This window comes from Amblyraja radiata, chromosome 7, assembly GCF_010909765.2.
Source record: "Amblyraja radiata isolate CabotCenter1 chromosome 7, sAmbRad1.1.pri, whole genome shotgun sequence".
Lineage (NCBI taxonomy): Eukaryota > Metazoa > Chordata > Chondrichthyes > Rajiformes > Rajidae > Amblyraja > Amblyraja radiata.
This window is the reverse complement of record NC_045962.1, coordinates 7,917,302-7,937,448: the sequence shown is the minus strand read 5'-3', so window position 1 is coordinate 7,937,448 and position 20,147 is coordinate 7,917,302. Positions and strand designations below refer to the sequence as shown.

The 20,147-nt window shown below is 43.0% G+C and overlaps 1 protein-coding gene and 1 long non-coding RNA gene across 2 annotated transcripts in view; one reads left to right on the top strand and one right to left on the bottom strand.

Moving 5' to 3' along the window:
* Positions 1-20,147, top strand: part of LOC116974997 (integumentary mucin C.1-like) — a 119,679-nt gene that overhangs the window by 95,115 nt on the left and 4,417 nt on the right. Inside the window, exons 5-6 of the mRNA XM_033023647.1 lie at positions 16,144-16,357; positions 18,303-18,467. Of these exons, the coding sequence (XP_032879538.1) occupies positions 16,144-16,357; positions 18,303-18,467 (379 nt within the window). The remainder of the gene's footprint in view (positions 1-16,143; positions 16,358-18,302; positions 18,468-20,147) is intronic.
* Positions 1,783-16,337, bottom strand: LOC116974998. The gene is made up of 3 exons (XR_004412500.1): positions 16,239-16,337; positions 16,056-16,205; positions 1,783-1,793 (listed from the first exon to the last, which is right to left on the bottom strand). It is a non-coding gene; the product is annotated as an uncharacterized LOC116974998 (long non-coding RNA).

Genomic DNA, 20,147 nt, shown 5'->3' with positions numbered 1-20,147 from the left:
AGTTGAAAGCGTCCGTAGGTGTGTATCCCTCGGGTCCACCCCCACTCTCCCACGGCCTCCCACCGCGGGCTGCGGGTCGGGTGGAGCGGAGGTTTGGGACAATATTCATGCCTTCACAGTGATGTGATGGACGCGGGGGTCTGGACCAATCGCTGACAAGTCCCGCCCCCATCAACGTCATGTTCGTTATTGGACGTTTCTGTTGAGCAGCAGTCAGTTCGTCGGCCTGTAGGTGACGCCGCCTTTCGGGTAGGTGGCGTTTCGACAGAGCGGCCATTCGGTAAGTTTGCTATTAGGCAACGCAGCTTTTCGGATCCTTGGGATTTAGGCGTCCCGCCCTTTCTGTTAGTAGGAGTCTCGTCTTCAGACTCTTTCAGTTTATTGTCGTTTCGGCCTTGTTTCGACTTCTTTGCTTCGGCTTCTTGTCTGTTGGCGCCATGTCCGGGCACCCTTAAATGCAGCCTCACCAATATCTTATACAACTGCAACATGACCCCCCCCAACTTCCATACTCAATACTCTAACTGACAAAGGCCAAAGTTCCAAAAGCATTTTTGACCACCCTATCTACGAGCGATTTTCCAAAATTTAACACCTCACATTTCCCTGTACTAAATTCCATCAACGATTCCTCCGTGCACCTGGCCAATCAATCCAGATCCTGCTGCAAATTTTCAGAACCATCTTCACTATAAGGAAAACCACCCACTTTTGTATCATCAGCAAACTTGCTAATCTTGCTCTGTATGTTCTCATCCAAATCATTGATGTAGATGACGAACAGTAACGGGCCCAGCACCGAACCCTGAGGCACACCACTAGTCACAGGCCTCCAGTCCGAGAAGCAACCTTCCACTATCACCCTCTGCTTCCTTCCATGGGGCTAATTTGTTATCCATTCAGCTATCTCTCCTTGGATCCCATGGATCTAAACTTCCAGAGCGGCCTACCATGCAAAACCTTGTTGAATGCTTTGCTGAAGTGCATATATACAACATCTACAGCTCTGCCCTCATCGACCTTGGTCATATTTTCAAAAATGCGATTAGATTCGTGGGACACGACCTCCCACGTACAAAACCATGCTGACTATCCTAATCAGACCAGGTCCATCTAAATGCCTGTTTATCCTATCCCCCAGAATACTCTTGAATAACTTTCCAACCACAGATGTTCAGCTCATTGTCCTAAAGTTCCCAGCATTTTCCCTGCAGCCCTTCTAGAATAGAGGCACAACATTTGCCACCCTCCAGTCTTCTGGTACCTCGACTGTATTTATATCTGATCAGGCCTTGGAGATTTGTCTACTTTCATACACGATTTACCTTCAGCATCTCTTTGACTGTAACAACTGACTGATCTCAAGACACTTCCAATGATGGCCCAAGTTCCACTGACCTCCTATCTTTCTCCACGGTAAATACGGGTGCTGTCTGTACAGAGTTTGTATATTATCCCCATGACCATGTGGGTTTATTCCGAGATCTTCGATTTCTTCCCTCACTCCAAAGACGTACAGGTTTGCAGGTTAATTAGTTTGGTGTATATGTAATTTGTTCCTAGTGTGTGCCGGATGGTGTTAATGTGCGGGGATCGTTGGTCGGTGTGGACCCGGTGGGCTGAAGGGCCTGTTTCTATGCTGTATCTCTAAACAAATCTAAACTGATCTGCTGTTCCACGTGTGGACTCCGATATATCGGCGAGAACAAGCGCAGGCTCGGCAGTCGTTTCACTGAACACCTTCGCTCAGTCCAACTAGGCCTACGTGATCTCCGGGTTGCTAAACATTTTAACTCCCCTCCCATTCCCACACTGTTGTTTCTGTCCAGGGCCTCCTCCATTGTCAGAGTGAGGCCCAATGCGAATTGTGCCTCTATTCAAGAAGGGCTGCAATGCAAATTGGAGGAACAGCACCTCACATTTCACTTGGGTAGCTTACACCCCTGCGATATGAATATTGACTTCTCTAACTTCAAGTAACCCTTGCTTACCCTCTGTCTCCATCCATCCTCCAACCTAATCATCCTGCTAGTTTCACTGTTTGTTCCCTTCATTATCACATCTTCCACAGCCATCACGGGCTCCACATTTTCATGCCTCTAGTTCCCCTTTGCCGTGACTCAGTCTCAAGAAGTGTCTCGACCCAAAACGTCACCTATTACATTTCTCCTGAGATGCTGCCTGACCCGCTGGGTTACTCCAGCTCTTTGTGTCTATCTTCAGTGTAAATCAGCATCTGTAGTTCCTCCTATACTGCTTGCAATGATTCATGGTTGTGGCCACCTTGTGACCTCTTTTCCCTCTCTTTGGTTTATCTTCCTGGCCCATGATACTATTGCAAGGAAGGTATATTCCAAGGTAGACCCAAAATGCTGGAGTAACTCAATGAGTGAGGCAGCATCTCAGGAGAGAAGGAATGGGAGACGTATCGTGTCTCAACCCGAAACATCGCACATTCCTTCTCTCCTGAGATGCTGCCTCACCTGCTAAGTTACTCCAGTATTTTGGGTCTGCCTTCGATTTAAACCACCATCTGCAGTTAGACAATAGACAATGTCTTGAAAGCATCCAGAGAACCTGCCTCCACCACCCCCTGAGGCAGAGAATTCCACAGACTCACAACTTTCTTACATAAGGCATATTCCACATCTGAACTCAAATATAAAACCTCCTGGCCGGCTCTCAGCCCTCCTTTCAGTATTTTCAGGAAGATTGCGACATCCTAACCAGGAATGTTTACTTTAGTTTAGTGTAGTTTGGAGATATAGGATGGAAACAGGCCCTTTGCTCCAATGAGTCCACGCTGACCAGCGATCCATACACTAGTTTTATCCGACACACCAAGGATAATTTACAGTAGACAAGCAACCTACAAACCTGCACGTCTTTGGAGTGTGGGAGGAAACCGGAGATCCTGGAGAAAATCCACGCGGTCACAGGGAGAACTTACAAAATCTATACCGACAGCACACGTAGTCAGGATCAAACCTGGGTCTCTCGTGCTGTGAGTCAGCAACTCTACCGACCAGTGAAGGCTTTCCTTACCGAATGGCTTCATTAACATAGATAGACACCAAAAGCTGGAGTAACTCAGCGGGACCGTCTCAACCCGTAACGTCACCCATTCCTTCTCTCCTGAGATGCTGCCTGTCCCGCTGAGTTACTCCAGTATTTTGTGTCTATCTTCGGTTTAAACCAGCATCTGCAGTTCCTTCTTACAAATAGGCTTCATTACCATTCTATATACTTGCATTGCCACTTACAGAGGGCTGTGGACTTGGACTCAATATCCTTCTATACACAAAGATGCGGCACGGTAGTGCAGCGGTAGATTTGTTACCTTGTAGCGCCTGCAGCGCCAGAGACCCGGGTTCGATCCCCTAATTAATTGGCTTCAGTAAAAAAAAATTGTAAATTGTCCGTAACGTGTGTAGGATAGTTTTAGTGTATGGGTGATCACTGGTTGGCGTGGACTCAATGGGTCGAAGGGCCTGTTTCCACGCTGTATCTCAAAACTAAACTAAACTAAAACTGATACAGGGATGGAAGGAGAAGAGGAGAGAAGCATCTAGATGAACTGTGATATTTTTTGTCAATGCTGTGTATAATATTCCATAAATAATAATAATTTGATAATATTGTTTGTCATTATTTGCTGATTCTACTTCTGCTAACTGATCCAGCAAAATGTGCAGGCATTGAAGATAGACACAAAATGCTGGAGTAACTCAGCGGGACAGGCTGCATCTCTGGAGAGAAGGAATGGGTGACGTTTCGGGTCGAGACCCTCCTTCAGACCAATTGTAGTTTACCGTGGATCTCAGATGCTTGTTTTCTCGTTAAAGGGCAAGAATTGAAATTCTAACACAGAGAGTGGCGATACAGTACTCCAGCAGTATTTAATCCTGAAGGACAGAAGTGGCTGAATATGCAATTTCAGCGTCGTCCCAAAAGGAAGTTTCAAAACTGGTCCTGAAGACAAAGACTAAAAAAACAGAAATGGAGGACCTTCGTACTTTTATTTCAAGATAAATCTCAAGTATAAAGGAAGAACTGAAAAACTTCAAAGAAGAAATTTCAGCCTCGGTTCAGTTCGAGAAGAATTGTTTACCTGGAAGGAAGAAATGTCTGAAAAATTAAATCAACAAATGGAAGAGGTAAACGTTAAACTTAATTTGATGGAATCGAACTTTAACTCTAGGTTGGATCCCATTATCGATACAGTAAATCAGCACACTGCAGCTATAACTGAATTAGAGTCAATTGCCTACACAAGTGCTGAAACTACAAAAATAATTCTTCCCGAGACCAAGCGTTTAACAGATTTATTGAATAAAGTGACTGAAAAATGTATTGACTTGGAGGGACGTCAGAAATGCCAGAATCTAAGAATTGTTGGTGCTAAAGAGGGCAAAGAATGAAATAAAAACCTTCGTGACTTTGCTGCAGATCTTTTACAAAAAGTTTTAAATTTAGATAAAAAGCCTCTACTAGGTCGGGCACACAGAGCATTGAGACCTCGTCCAAGTGCTAGCGCCCCTCCCAAGACAACTGACACTGAAGATGCATTATGACCACGTTTTGGAAGACATCTTGTCAACAATTGCTGGCAACAGAAATCTTTCATTTGAAGGCGACTGGATCAGTATTTTCAGAGACTATCCTGTAGAGGTCGTTAAGAGAAGAGTGCTTTTCAATGAGACAAGTGGAATCCTTAAGAAGATACCAAATTTGAGATATGGACTGATGTACCCTGCAAAACTGAGTCACCTACAAGCAGAAGGAACATTTCTTCACCGATTACAAGAAAGCATTGGAGTTCGCCCAGGATATTGAGACTGATGTTTGAACATTACCTCCACGGTGTCATCACCTTGCAGAGAACAAATGGAACTTTAAATTGTTATACTCAAGGACTAATGATAGTTGACAACAATAGCTAAGCAAGTTGTCTTGCTATTGATTTGCAACCTTTATTATTTAGTACTAATCATAGACCAAATTGTGACAGCCCATTGTTCTTCAAGAAAACACTTAACACTATTCCGGAACTTACACAATATAATTTGATAATTGGTAGAGACTTAAATTGTACATTAGATTCTTACCTAGATAGATCATCAGTACAAAGGAAAATAAAATCCAAGGCAAGTGAATTATTAAATTCATATATTAATAACACCAACATCAAAGATATCTGGAGAATAGAAAATTCATCTGGACGAGAATATTCATTTTACTCACCGGTACATAAAACTTATTCAAGAATCGACTATTTGGTTAGAAGAGTGCAAAGAAAGGAAGAACACTACATCTACAATCAGTGTAGTTAGTGATAGCCACACTAAACCTATCCCATATACTTATAATTCGAAATATCATAATATTATAATCTCGGATCATGCACCTTTAACATTCATGGTTTAAACTAAATTGAATGACCGAGAAGCAGACACAATGGAGACTTAACCCTCAAATGTTAAATGATGAAGCATGCTACGAATATCTTATAAGCGCGGAGCAGCCATCTTGGTGAACGGCCGCTAGCCAGCAGCCGTCCGTTTTAAATTCGTTTTTTTAATAGTTTTTTGTGAGTCCTGTTTTTTTGTTTGTAGGGGATATGGGCTTTTTAATGTGGGGGTAGGTGTGACTATATATTTTTCGGTCCCTACCTGGTCGGTGTGGCAGCCTTTTCTCTGGGCTGTCCGTCGACCCGTCCTCGTGGCCTACCAGCGGGCTTGGAGCGCCGTTTCCTGGCGGGGACCGCCCAGCACCTCGGCCTCGGCGGCGGCACAGCATTGGAGCGCTGGAGCGGAGCGGAGTGGAGCGGGCGATGCCTTGCCTGGGTCGCCGTGCTGGAGCTCTGGCGAACTGGACCGCCGAGAGCAACATCTCCGGGCTGCGGGTCTGCGGAGTGGAGAGGCGGCGCCGACTTTTTCATCGGGAGCCTGGGAGCTCCAAACCGGCGCGGCCTTGTCGGCTTCGACAGCCGCGGACTCCAACCAGGAAGCGGCCGTTCCAGGTGGCCCAGCCGCCGAAAGGACTCTCCCGACGCCAGGGCAAGACCACCCGGTGAGAACGGCCAGGGACATCGGGCCTCCGTAGAGGCAATTGTGGTGGCCTCAATAGGCCTGACTTTGGGGTGAACATGGGGTGGGGACTGGACATTGTGCCTTCCTCCACAGTGCTATCCACTGTGGGGGATGATTTTTTTTTGTCTAATTGTAGTCCTGTGGGTCTGTGTCCAAGATGGCTGCCATGAAGAGAGAGTGGACGCTGGTGCGCTTTGGCTGCCGCTGCTCTCTCTTCACACTGTGTTTTTGATTTTCTGTTTTTGGATTGAATTCTGTTTTTAATTTGTGTCTCTGTGATGTCTTTATTACTTGTTATATTCCGATTATATGTTATTCCAATTACTATGTAAGGTGTCCTTGAGATGTCTGAAAGGTGCCCATTAAATAAAATTTATTATTATTATTATTATTATAACACAGATTAATATGTTTTTCGAGACGAATGACCGCCCTGAAACATCTGTCTCCCTTCTTTGGGGAACATTCAAAGCATTTGTACGAGGAGCATTAATCTCCTCTCAAGCCTTCCATAATAAAAAGAATCGAGCTAAACAACATGTATTAGACAAGGAAAGAAGGCAATTAGATATAGAGAATGCGGCTGTCTATGATAAAACATAATAAAAACGCTGCACTTAAATGTAAGTTAAATCAAATATACTCAGATCAAATCAAAATACTTTATCAACACACTAAACAACTACAAATTGAATTTGGTGATAAACCACAAAAACAATTAGCCCGTCAACTTCGTAACCTGAATGAGGAAAAAACAATTCATAAAATTAGATCAGATATGGGAGAAACACTAACATTGCCGAAGGATATCAATGACAGATTTTTACAATATTATTAAACACTTTATTCAGCCAAAACGACAGATTGTCCTGAGAGAATGGAAACATTCTTACAGAAATGTAATCTTACTGTCTTAGATCTGAAAGAGAGAGAATTATTAGGTGCTGAAATATCAGTAAAAGATATTGAAGTCCATTAGATCTTTGAAAAACAGAAAGGCCGCAGGCCCTGATGGTTTAAACTCTGAATTTTATAAAAGATTTAATGATTTGATCTCTCCACGTCTACAGACATTATATAATTATGCTATCACTCAACAGAAACTGCCAGAAATTCTAAACGAATCAACAATGACACTTATACCAAAAACGGATAAGGATCTTGAGGATCCAGGTTCATATAGAGCAATAGCTCTTTTAAACACTGATCAGAAGATATTAACTAAAAATTTAGCCCATAGATTAAGTTTAGTGATTCATAAATTAATACATCCCGATGAAACAGGTTTTATTCCAGAATGTTATTCATTTTATAATCTGAGACCATTATTTAATATTATATATTCAAATAGAATAGCTAATGTAGATTTAGCAGTCATCTCGTTAGATGCTGAAAAAGCATTTGATCAGGTGGATTAGCCCTATCTATTTTGTGGGACCAGTGTAGCTGGGACATTGTTGGCCGATGTGGGCAAGTTGGGCTGAAGGGCCTGTTTCCACACTGTATCACTCTGTGACTCTATGATCATTGCCTTCTGAAGGACAAAGGTGAATAGAAGAATGCCAGCCTGGTCAATGATGCCGATCTCGCTTATGTGAACACGGCTGAGATACCCAATGACCACTACATACCTTCTGCACCTTGGATTTCATAAACATGAAAACTCCCATTGTTATTCTGTCGCAATATAGTAAAAGTAATTAGCATGGAACGCATTGATTACAAAACAAGAAGTTGATGCGTCACTTTGTCCAAAATAAATCTTTCAATCATGCTTTTGATAATTGGCAAGAATTCCTGCGACATGATGGAGTTGAGTAATTTCCTTGTTCTCTATTTACATCATTGTGGTATTAATCGTGGGATTGTTTTTTGAGGTCCAGGCTATATAAGTGTGAAATGAAACACTGAAACGAGTGTTACAGACGGTGATGTAGAGAGATAGAGAACACATGAATAAAAGATATGCAAAAAAGTAACGATGATAAAGGAAACAGGCCATTGTTAGCTGTGGGCTAGGTGAAAACGGGTTACAGACAATGAAACTCAACAAGACAACCTTGAATCTGATATGACTTGGTTGGGGGAGGGAATGAGAGAGAGGGCATGCAGGGGTTACTTGAAGTTAGAGAAATCAATGTTCAGTATAATATCAGTAGAGGGGATGCAGGAATATACTTAATAAGGAAGTCAGGAAGGGAAAAAGGGGAGGTGAGGTAGATTGACATAAAAAAATAGAAAATCCAAAGAGATTTAAATAAGTATATTGTGAAAAAGAGTAACTAGGGAGAGAATAGGGCATCTCAAAGAGGAACATGAACATCTATTTGTGGAGCTGCAGGAGGTGGGCAAGGTCATCGATGAAAATTTCACCTTTGTGGAGAAATATATTGAAACATAGAAAATAGGAGCCGGTTAATTGTTGGTTAATTGGCTTAGTGTAAACATAACATTGTCCCTAATGTGTGTAGGTAAGATAGTGTTTATGTGTGGGGGTCACTGGTCGATGCGGACTTGGTGGGCTGAAGGGCCGTATGTCTAAACTAAACTAAACTAAACTAAACTAAACTAAACTAAACTAAACTAAACTAAACTAAACTAAACTAAACTAAGCTAAACTAAATCTTAACAAAATAAAATAGAGAATTTTTCATTAGTATAAAAATAATTACTGTTTCTCATGCCATAGTATTGCAACAGAAGAAAAGTGCCCACAGAAACTATCTGAACGCAAGCAATAGAAACTCATATGGATTAACAGTTGCTGCTTGTGCAACCAAAGTAAACATTATCTCACTGTAGCATTAATTGTAGCGACAGTGTGAAACAGTAAATGTTTTATACTAATGAAAGTTCTCTATTTTATTTTGTTAAGATTTAGTTTAGCTTAGTTTTGCTTAGTTTAGTTTAGTTTATTATCTCAATGGGGTTAGGTTATGTAAGGGGGAGGTGCAGCGAGACCTGGGTGTCCTTGTACACCGGTCACTCAAAGTTGGCGTGCAGGTACAGCAGGCAGTGAAGAAAGCTAATGGAAAGTTGGCCTTCATAACAAGAGGATTTCAGTATAGGAGTAGAGAGGTTGTTCTGCAGTTGTATAGGGCTCTGGTAAGACCGCATCTGGAGTATTGCGTACAGTTTTGGTCTCCTAATTTGAGGAAGGACATCCTTGTGATTGAGGCAGTGCAGCGTAGGTTCACAAGATTGATCCCTGGGATGGCGGGACTGTCATATGAGGAAAGATTGAAAAGACTAGGCTTGTATTCACTGGAGTTCAGAAGGTTGAGGGGGATCTTATAGAAACATATAACATTATAAAAGGACTGGTCAAGCGAGATGCAGGAAAAATGTTCCCAATTTTGGGCGAGTCCAGAACCAGGGGCCACAGTCTTAAAATAAAGGGGAGGCCATTTAAGACTGTGAGAAAAAACGTTTTCACCCAGTGAGTTGTGAATTTGTGGAATTCCCTGCCACAGAGGGCAGTGGAGGCCAAATCACTGGATGGATTTAAAGATAGTTAGATAGAGCTCTTGGTGCTAGTGGAATGAAGGGATATGGGGAGAGGGCAGGCACAGGTTATTGATTGGGGACGATCAGCCATGATCGCAATGAATGGCGGCGCTGGCTCAAAGGGTCGAATGGCCTCCTCCCGCACCTATTTTCTATGTTTCTATGTTTCTATGTGTGTATGTAAGCTTTACATTTCTGACGGGAATCTCATAGAAGGTAAACTAGCCGCCATGTATATCTCAATAGCCAGTGTATTATCTTGTCGATGCTTCCACTATTCACTGCAAAGAAAGCTCATTAATGCCTCTACTTCCTCAGAAGTTAGAGGAGGTTCGAAATGTCGCCAAATACCCTTTAAAGCTTCTACAGGTGTGCAGCGGAGAGCATATCATGCTGGTTACACATGTTCTCTACTGAACTATTAACTCAAGCACCCAAGTTAGAAGAAAGCTGCTGAAAGTGGATGACATTGACCTGGTCCATGGCATGGTATTGATTCCCCCACCATCAAAGTGACCCATAGTAAGTTATGCCTTAGAAAGTCAATGGTTATCATCAAGGACCTCTACCACCTTGGCCATGCTCTCATCTCATGGCTTCTAATGGAAGAAAAGGCTCAGTGACCTCCAAATTAAAGAACAACTTCTTTCCATCATCCATCAGCCATCTTGAACCACAACCTTACTTCAGCTAAGATCTACTATGAACTTTGTCGAGGGTGCACTACGTACTTTGGTAATTTATTGTTTATTGTTTATTGTACATTTATTTGCATGTTGTTGCATTAAGAACAAGTAAGAGTTTCATTGTCCCCCTGCCCAGTGCATTTGACAATGAAACACTCGTAACCCTTGACCCACTGCATCAATGTGCATTGAAGGCCATCTTGAGAAGCAGCAAGTAATGTGATACAAGTGCAGCAAGACATAGGAAATCCAAATAACAATGGTGTCATTGGGAATGTTATTTCAAATACTATTCATTGAGTGTAACATTCTTCTTTGGTTTTTTAGGAGACTATTATAGGAGAACGCCTATTCCTGGTGGTAATAGTTATTGATATCCAGGGAACTGTGTGCCTGAACAACTCTGGTACCGATCCATCACTCTGTGACCTGATACCCATCTTGGATGCTGTGAGTGTTACAACATTTGCTATTCATTTCTCTGTTGTCATCTCTATTGACATAGGTTCATAAGTAAAAGGAGCAGAATTAGGCCAGATGGCCCATCAACTCTACTACAATCATGGCTGATCTGTCTTCCCACAGCACCTGTAGTCAGGATTGAAGCTGGGTCTCTGAAGCTGTAAGGCAGCAACTCTACCATTGCAACACTGTGCCAACCTCTTTCTACCCCTCATTACATACTGCACATTCTGGAATGCGAACCACTGACTACCCTTCCAACACTTTTCACAATCTACCCTTCACCTTCGAGTGATCACTTCTCTTGTCCTAAAAGGGGGCAGAATTCCCGACCTGCTTTGTCTACCTAGCAGTTATGAGGTCAACGCACGCTGTTGAGTAAAACATCAACAGACCCATCACCCTCGTGGTGGAATACGGGCAGAAAATGCTGGAGAAACTCAGGAAATTAGACAGCAGCTGTGGGAAGCAAAAATACAGTCAATATTGCAAGACTGAGGCCATTGATAGAATTGGGAAAAGTGAGGAAAGAAGTTCCACAAAGAAACTTGCATCCAAAACACTTCTTCTTGCGTATGGCGTGCACAGCCTCATGTTGTAGACACCAAAACACTACATCTGTTTGTTTGTGTACGTCGGGTTGATTGCATTATACGAAAACAGGGTGGACCATGTGAAGGCGGCAATCTCCCACCCCACCCAAAATACTAACTCTATTTCTCTTCCCACAGTCACATCGCAAGTAGATAGCGTGGTCAAGAAGGCTTTCAGCACATTGGCCTTCATCAGTCAGAGTCCTAAGTTTAAAAGATACGGGTCATGTTGCTTTTGTAGAGGGCATTGGTGAGGCCACATTGAAAATATTTTGCTCCGTTTCTGTTATCCTGTTATGGGAAAGTTGCTGCTAAGCTAGAAAGGGTGCAGAGAAGATTTAAAAGGGCCTGTCCCACTTGGTGATTTTTTCGGCGACTGCCGGCATCATTGACTGACGTATCAGGTCACTGAAAAAGTCGCGGCGTGAAATGTTCAAAATCTTTCGGCGACCCTGATACGTCAGTCAATGACACCGGCAGTCGCCGAAAAAATCGCCAAGTGGGACAGGCCCTTTACGAAGATGATGCCAGGACTCGAGGGCCAAAGCTGCAGGGAGAGGTTGAGCCGACTAGGACTTCTGTGGAGTACAGGTGGATGAGGGGTGATATTATAGAGGGGTATAAAATTATGAGAGGAATAGATAGGGTGAATGCACAGAGTTTAAGGTGAGAGAGGAAAGATTTAATAGGAAACCGAGGCGCAACATTTTAACATGAAGGGTGGTAGGTGCGTGGAATGAGCTGCCAGGGGAGGTAGTTGAGGCACTATCACAACATTTAAGAAACATTTGGACAGGGACATGGATAGGATAGGTGTAAAGGGTTATGGGCCGAACTCCACACCAAGTCACACAGCACTGTGCAAAATACAAACCACTAGAGGAATCTAGAGATTCACATGTGTCCACAAGAACTGGTTTGTCAACTTGATAGCATTCCTTTCATTATGAAGAAACGTGGTAATGGAATTACACCAGGATTAAGCAAAGAGTTAATTTAATTCTTTGTGGTCTTGAAATCTAGTCAACATCAAACGACGTCACAAAATGGATTCAGGATTGTAAATGTTAGTACAAACATTGAAAAGGAAAAACACACCAACATCTTCAATATTAGAACACATGTCACATATATGTTGCAGTGTTCACTGCAGACATATTATTAGATTTATGTTTCCTACGGGTAATTTCCGTACAATTAGTTGTGCAATCTGATGGAAGTCCAACTCACTCAGTCAAGATGCGAATACACCCTTCAGCCACTAAAAGTATATTTAATATCTTCAGGTGCTCAATTACTTTGTGGGAGAACTGAGTATTGTTTAGAAGGGTTTCGGCCCGAAACGTCGCCTATTTCCTTCGCTCCATAGATGCTGCTGCACCCGCTGAGTTTCCCCAGCAATTTTGTGTACCTTTGAGTATTGTTAAGGGCTGGCTGTGTGTGTGGTGAAACCACGGACTTCAATTAGAACCAACCCCTGAAGATGGATCTTGACTCGAAACGCCACCTATTCTTTTTCTCCAGAGATGCTGTCAGACCCACGTTATGTGTCTATCTTTGGTTTAAACCAGCATCTGCAGTTCCTTCCAACACACCCAGCAGCATCTCATCAGTTGCACGTACCCTGTCATTTAACTGTACATAGTTCTTTGAAGGTCGAGTCGCAGGTAGATAAGGTGGTCAAAATGTCTTTTGGCACATTGGCCTTCATCAATCGGAGTATTGAGTATAGAAGTTGGGAGGTCATGATGCAGCCGTATAAGACGTTGGTGAGGCCGCATTTAGAGTATTGTGTTCGGTTCTGGGCACCATGTTACAGGAAAGATGTTGTCAAGTTGGAAAGGGTGCAGAGAAGTTTTACAAGGATGTTGCCAGGACTAGAGGGTTTGAGCTATCGGGAGAGGTTGAGTAGGCTAGGACTCTATTCTTTGGAGCACAGGAGGATAAGGGGTGATCTGATAGAGTTGTATAAAATCATGAGAGGAATAGATCGGGTAGATGCACAGAGTCTCTTGCCCAGAGTAGGGGAATCGAAAACCAGAGGACATAGGTTTAAGGTTAAGGGGGAATGATTTTATAGGCATTTGAGGGGTAATGTTTTTACATAAAGGCTATTGGATATATGGAACGAACTGCCGGAGGAGGTAGTTGAAGCAGGTACTATCGCAAAGTTTAAGAAAGATTTAGACTGGTGCATGGATAGGAGAGGTTTAGAGGGATATGGGCCAAACGCAAGCAGGTGAGGGTAGCGTAGGTGAGACATGTTGGCCTGTGTGGGCAGGTTGGGCCAATGGGCCTGTTCCCATGCTGTATAACTATGACCCTTTGAGGGCAGCAGAGTGCTCTGGAAGAGCAGATGAAGGAAAATCGAAACATTTATGTTGTGAAGAAGGGTGACTGGAGAGAGAATAGAGGAGCATAAATGTGGAACCGCTGGAGATTGTCAAGGTCATGAATAAATTTGTCCTCTTTACCATGGAGAAAGTCATGAAGACGAGCGGGCTTTGGAAATGTAATAGAAATATCTTGAGGACAGTCCTTATCGCAGCCAATAAGCTGCTGCAAAACCTAAAATGTATAAATGGACACTGTGGGAAGCTAGAGAGGAAATGGCAGGAGTCCTAGCTGAGACGTACATGGTTGAGGTACCTGAAGACCAGAAGGTGGGTAATTTTGTTCCTCTATTTGAGAAGAGCTGCAAAGGAAAAGCCTGGAACTGAAGCCTGACATGCGTGGGAGTCAAGTTACTGAGAGGGCTTGTCAGATAAGATATATGTGCATTTAGAAATACGGGGGTTGACCAGGGAAAGTCATCATGGTATTATGCATCCAGGAGACATAGGTTTAAGGTGAATGGGGAAAGGTTTACTAGGAACCTGAGGGGCAACTTTTCCACTCAGAGTGTGGTGGGGATATTGAGCGAGCTGCTGGAGGAGGTAGTCGAGGCAGGTATTATAACAACATTTAAAAGATATTTGGGCAGGTGCGTGGATAGGTTCAGAGGGATATGGGCTGAATGTGGGCCTGTGCAACTGATGTCGAGGTGGCTCAGATGTGGGTCAGAAGGGACTGGGTAAGGGAAGGCTGGATGGGATGAAGATTTATGTGTGTATCTATGAGATCAGGGTATTTGTATATGTGTCCTGTGGGGCAGGAGAAGACGGGAACAATGGGCCCATGTGCGCACGTGGTGTTGAAGGACGAGAAGCCGAAGCAAAGAAGTGAAAGCCAAATAATCGAACAAAAAAAACCCGAAACGCCAAATAACCGAAAGCGAACAAAGCCGAAACGCCAACTAACCGAAAGGGTGGGACGCCTAAAAGCAAACTCATCGAAAGGCTGCTCAGCCGAAAAGTCAAATAACGGACATGACGTTGCCGGGGGGGCAGGACTTGTCAGCGATTGGTCCAGACCTCCGCGTCTATCACATCACTGGCCGGTGGAGACGGGATGGTCGGGGTCATTTTCCCACACAAGTATTAGGTGACTGGGAAATCTGAACCCGAGCACCAAGTGTAAGCGGCCGAAGGAGCGCATCCCTCGGGACAGCCCCCACTCTCCCACGGCCACGGCCGCCCTCTGCCTCGTCTCCCACGTGCGGCCGCACTGTGACGGGCTGTGTGTCGGCAGCACCGGGTGGAGCAGAGGTGTGGGACAGGCTGGTCCCTCCGTGTGTGAGGAGGAGAAACGTCAGAATTAAAAGACTTTCTTTTAGGAAGGCGGCGAGGAGAAATCTCCTTCGTCAGAGGGTGGTGAATCTGTGGAATTATTTGCCACAGAAGGCTGTGGAGGACAAGACAGTGGATATTTTTAAGGCAGAGATAGACAGATTTTTGATTAGCATTGGTGTCAGGGGTTATGGGGAGAAGGCAGGAGAATGGGGTTAGGTAAGAGAGATATATCAGCCGTGGTTGAATGGCGGAGTAGATTTAATGGGCCGGATGGCCTAATTCTACTCCTATTCCTTATGACCTTATGAATGCTGGAGACAGGAGAAGTATTCATGACTGGGAGGTGAGACCAGAGAACAAGGTTGGGAGGTGGAGGCCACAGAAGAAGAGCTCAGCATGATGTCGGGATTGGAACTCAATGAGGTGTGGGCACACAGGAACAAAAGTAAGCTGAGTGCTGACCTTGACATTGGAAAGGGGGAGGTGGGAGGGGGAGGGGGGGGGTTGTCAAAACCTGACAGACGCTCACCATATGTTGTGATCCTTCTTGTAAACCTCTTCTGGACCCTCTCCAGAGCCGGCACATGTACATTGGTTTCCTGCAGGTGGGTGAAGAAGGCTTTTTGAATGCTGATCCACATCAGTCGGGAAACTGAATGTAGAAGTTGGGACGTCATGGTCAGCTGGGAATATTGTGTTGAAAGGTAATTTGGACAGATACTGTATATGGATGAGAAAGGTGCGATGGGATATGGGATGAACACAGGCCATTGTGACTAGCTTTGATGGGACATCTTGGTTGCCATGAAAGAGTGGAGTTAGATGTTTCCATGCTATACTATGTTTGTACAATTCTGTGTTTTTTTTTCTCTTTACAGGAAACTGCTACTTGTACAAGCACAATCACACTGGAAGTGGGCCAAGTTCAAAGCGTTGTAGTTCGGTGCTTTGACACAAACGTGACAACACCAGCTATCACCCCGACCACACCGGTGACCACACCGACCACACTGGACACAACAGACAGTACTTTAGTCACCACACCGACCACACTGGACACCACAGACAGTACTTTAGTCACCACTCCGACCACACTGGACACCACAGACAACACTTTAGTCACCACACCGACCACACTGGACACCACAGACAGCACTTTAGTCACCACACCGACCACAACAGTGACCACACCAACTACCACGACCACCACAACCACGACCACCACACCAACCACGACCACCACAACAACCAAAAAACCCAGAAAACGACCATCATCTTCATCATCATCATCATCATCATCATCATCATCCGAAAGCAATGAACGATCAAGGAGATGCACGAGAAAGGTATCGCGAGGATTTTTATTGAATTGATTGCTAAAGAGATGCACGCCTGCAATATCACTTTTATCTACGCTGAAACAACAGCATAAATGTGGTACGCTGATAAGTTTTAGTGTATAAGATAAAGGAAATTATTTGGACTGTTTTGCAGAGTTGTACAGCAGAGAAACAACTCCTTTGGCCCACCAAGTCCACCAAATCCATGCCAACCTTACTGCCCATCTACACCAATCCCACTTGCCTGCATTAGGACAATATCCACCTATGCTGCTTATTTAATTGCCTGACCTCAATGGTGCTCAGAACTGAACACAATACACTAATGCGGACTCACCAACAATTTATAGAACTGCAACATGACCTCCCAACTTCTATACTCAATACTCTGACTGATGAAGGTCAAAATGCCAAAAGCCTTTTTGACCAACTTATCTACCTGTGATCCACTTTAAACAAACCATGTACGTGCACTCCTAGATCCCTCTGCTCTACAACACTCCCCAGAGCCCTGTCATTCACTGTGTAGGTCCTTCCCCTTGTTAGTCTTCCCAAAATGCAACATCTCACATTTCTCTTTATTAAATTCCATCAACCATTCTTCAGTCCACCCGCCCAACCGATCAAGATCCTGCTGCAATTTGTGCCAAACATCTTCACTATCTACAATACCACCCATTATTGTGTCATCTGTAAACCTGCTAATCATATCTTGTACATTCACAACCAAATCAATGATATAGATGACAAACAGTAACGGGCCCAGCACTGAATCATACCAGTAGGCACAGGCCTCCAGTCTGAAAAGAAAACTTTCCCCAATATGGAACTTCCTTCCATGAAGCCAAATTTCTATCCATTTGGAAATCTCTCCTTGTGATCTAACCGCCCAGAGCAGCCTACCATGTGGAACCTTGTCGAATGCTTTGCTGAAGTCCATATATACAACATCTACATGTCTACCCTCATCAACCTTTGTGGTCACATCTTCAAAGCACTCAATCAGTTTAGTTTATTGTCACATGTACCGAGATACAGTGAAAAGCTTTTGTTGTGCGCCAACCAGCCAGCGGAAAGACAATACATGTTTACTGTCAATCCATTGACAGTGTATAGATACATGATAAGGGGAGTAAGGTGAATAATGTTTAGTGAAAGATAAAGCCAGTAAAGTCCGACCAAAGATATTACCAGGGTCTCCAATGTAGACAATAGTTCAGGACTGCTCTCTAGTTGCCTATTAAGCTGGTAGGCCAAAGTATGTCATACAACCTTAATTCATAGAGGATTGGTGCTGAGGTAGGATTATGGTTAGGGTTGTAGAGGATGGATCAAGTGTATGATGGTTGATGAAAAGAAGCTGTTCTTGGCATTGGAGGTAACAGTTCTCAGGCTCCTGTGCCTTGGATACATAGAAAAATAGAAAATAATGCAGAAGTAGGCCATTTGGCCCTTCGAGCCTGTACTACCATTGAATATGATCATGGCTGATCATCCAAAGTCAGTACCCCGTTCCTGCTTTTCCCCATATCCCTTGATTGCGTTAGCCCTAAGGAATTCTGTTACGGCCTTCGTTGTAATGGTAGGAGCGAGATATTGGCCAGGGTGGGGTGGGTCTTTGATGATAATAGCTGCCTTCTTGATGCAGCACTTCCTATAGATCCCTTTGATGGTGGGGAAGGGGGGGGGGGGGGTGTCTGTACCCTTGATGGACCGAGCAACATCTAGAACTTTCTGAAGCCTCTTTCATTCCTGAGCACCGGAATTACCAAACCAGGCCATGACGCAACCAGTCAGAATGCTCTCCATTGTACAGCGGTAGAAGTTGCAAAATAATTACATACAATGTCAACATTTAGAACAGAGGTGAATTCCACAGTACTTTCATAAATGTCCACGTATAGTCATTGCTTTCTTTGACCAATTGCTTTAATGAAACACTTTATTCTAGAACTATGGCCGAAGGTTTTGCAGGAGAAGTTCTGGCCACCGGAGGAGGAGGGGATTTTCGAGCAGGCAGAAGAAAAATAACAGGCAAAGGAGTCTAACCAGAGTTATTCGTTTTGCTCCGACTGCAGCTCTCAAGACAGAAGTGAATCAAGATAGTAAAATGCAGGTTTGTTAAGTATCAGTTACTTGTCAGCATTTGATGTTTCATTTCGCTCTTCCTTCATAGGTTCGAGGAGCAGATTTAGGCCATTCGGCCCATCGAGTTGTGAATCTGTGGAATTCTCTGCCACAGAAGGCAGTGGAGGCCAATTCACTGTATGTTTTCAGGAGAGAGTTAGATAGGGTGCTTAGGGCTAACGGAATCAAGGGATCTGGGGAGAAAGCAGGAACGGGATACTGATTTTGGTTGATCAGCCATGATCATATTGAATACCGCCATTCAATATGATCATATTGATTAATATGATTAATATGCGGGCTCGAAGGGCTGAATGGCCTATTCCTGCACCGATTTTCTATGTTTCTATGTTTTCCCTGACTTGTAACTTGCTGTGTGCATTTAATGGTTTAATGCACCATTTCATCCTCACATTCTGGTGACTGAACATGTTGAGGAATCTCACCTCCATGTGAACATCATTGGGGAATTTAAACAACGTTTGGGTATCCTTTATAACAACTGATGAGAATTCGAGGCACAAGCTGTCGCCACATGGTCGCCGGGGTGTCGCCTGTATGGTCGTGAGTAGTCTCCTCAATTGCCCAAAGAGTTGTAGCGTCTTTCTGGTCGCCACTGGATTTTCTTTATTTCTTTATTTTTTTATTTATTATTTATTAGAAGTAAGTACTATATAATGGTACCTTTTTTCAGGTGCCAAATATATATTAACATAATACATTCTCTGTAAAACTTCATTTTTTATTTTTTTAAAGAGAGAAATAAGAAAGAAAGAGATGGTAGAGAGTAGAAAATGTGTAGTGTGTATAAAAAAAAAAGAGATAGTGAAGAAGAGAAATAAGAAAGAAGAGAGAGCAAGAGAGAGATTAGCAAATCGACGATAGGAGATGAGTTTTTATATTGTTTATCATCTTTCACCCAGACCTGAAACAATTGATTTTTACGATACTGTTGCACCACATGAATCCAAGAACTCAATGCATGGAGACCAACTCGTTAAGAATTGATCTTGTTTATCTATTAGGAGGAGTCTCATTTCTTCAATGTGTGCTGTGTCCAACATATTTCTAATCCACATTTTGAGCGTTGGTATAGTTGTATTTTTCCAAAATTTGAGTATGAGTTTTTTTGCTATCATTGACCCATAATTAAAAAATGAATTTTGGGATATGTTTAATTTGTTCCCGTCTCCCCTTACTCCAAATATAATCATTTCAGTATAAGGTTCAATTTTTATCTTAAATAAATTTGTGAATATATCAAAAATATCACACCAAAATTTGTGAAGTTTTGTACAAGAAACAAAAGAATATGTAATATCGGCATTTTGAGAGAGACATTTATCACAGATGGGAGAAATATTTGGGTAAAATTTATTCAGCCTAGTTTTTGAATAATATAATCTATGTAGTATTTTGAATTGAATTAAATTGTGTCTAGCATTAATCGAACATTTATGTATATATTTCAAATACTTTTCCCATGTTTCTGTCGAGATTTTTATCATTAATTCTTGTTCTCAGTCTTCTCTAAGTGCCTCTGTTGATGGTAATTATCTATTTAAAATACTGTTATAAAGATATGATATTATTTTTTGTGAGTCAGCCTTAATATTCATTGCTTCTTCCAGTGGATCTAAAATTATAATTTGAAATCTTTGTATATATT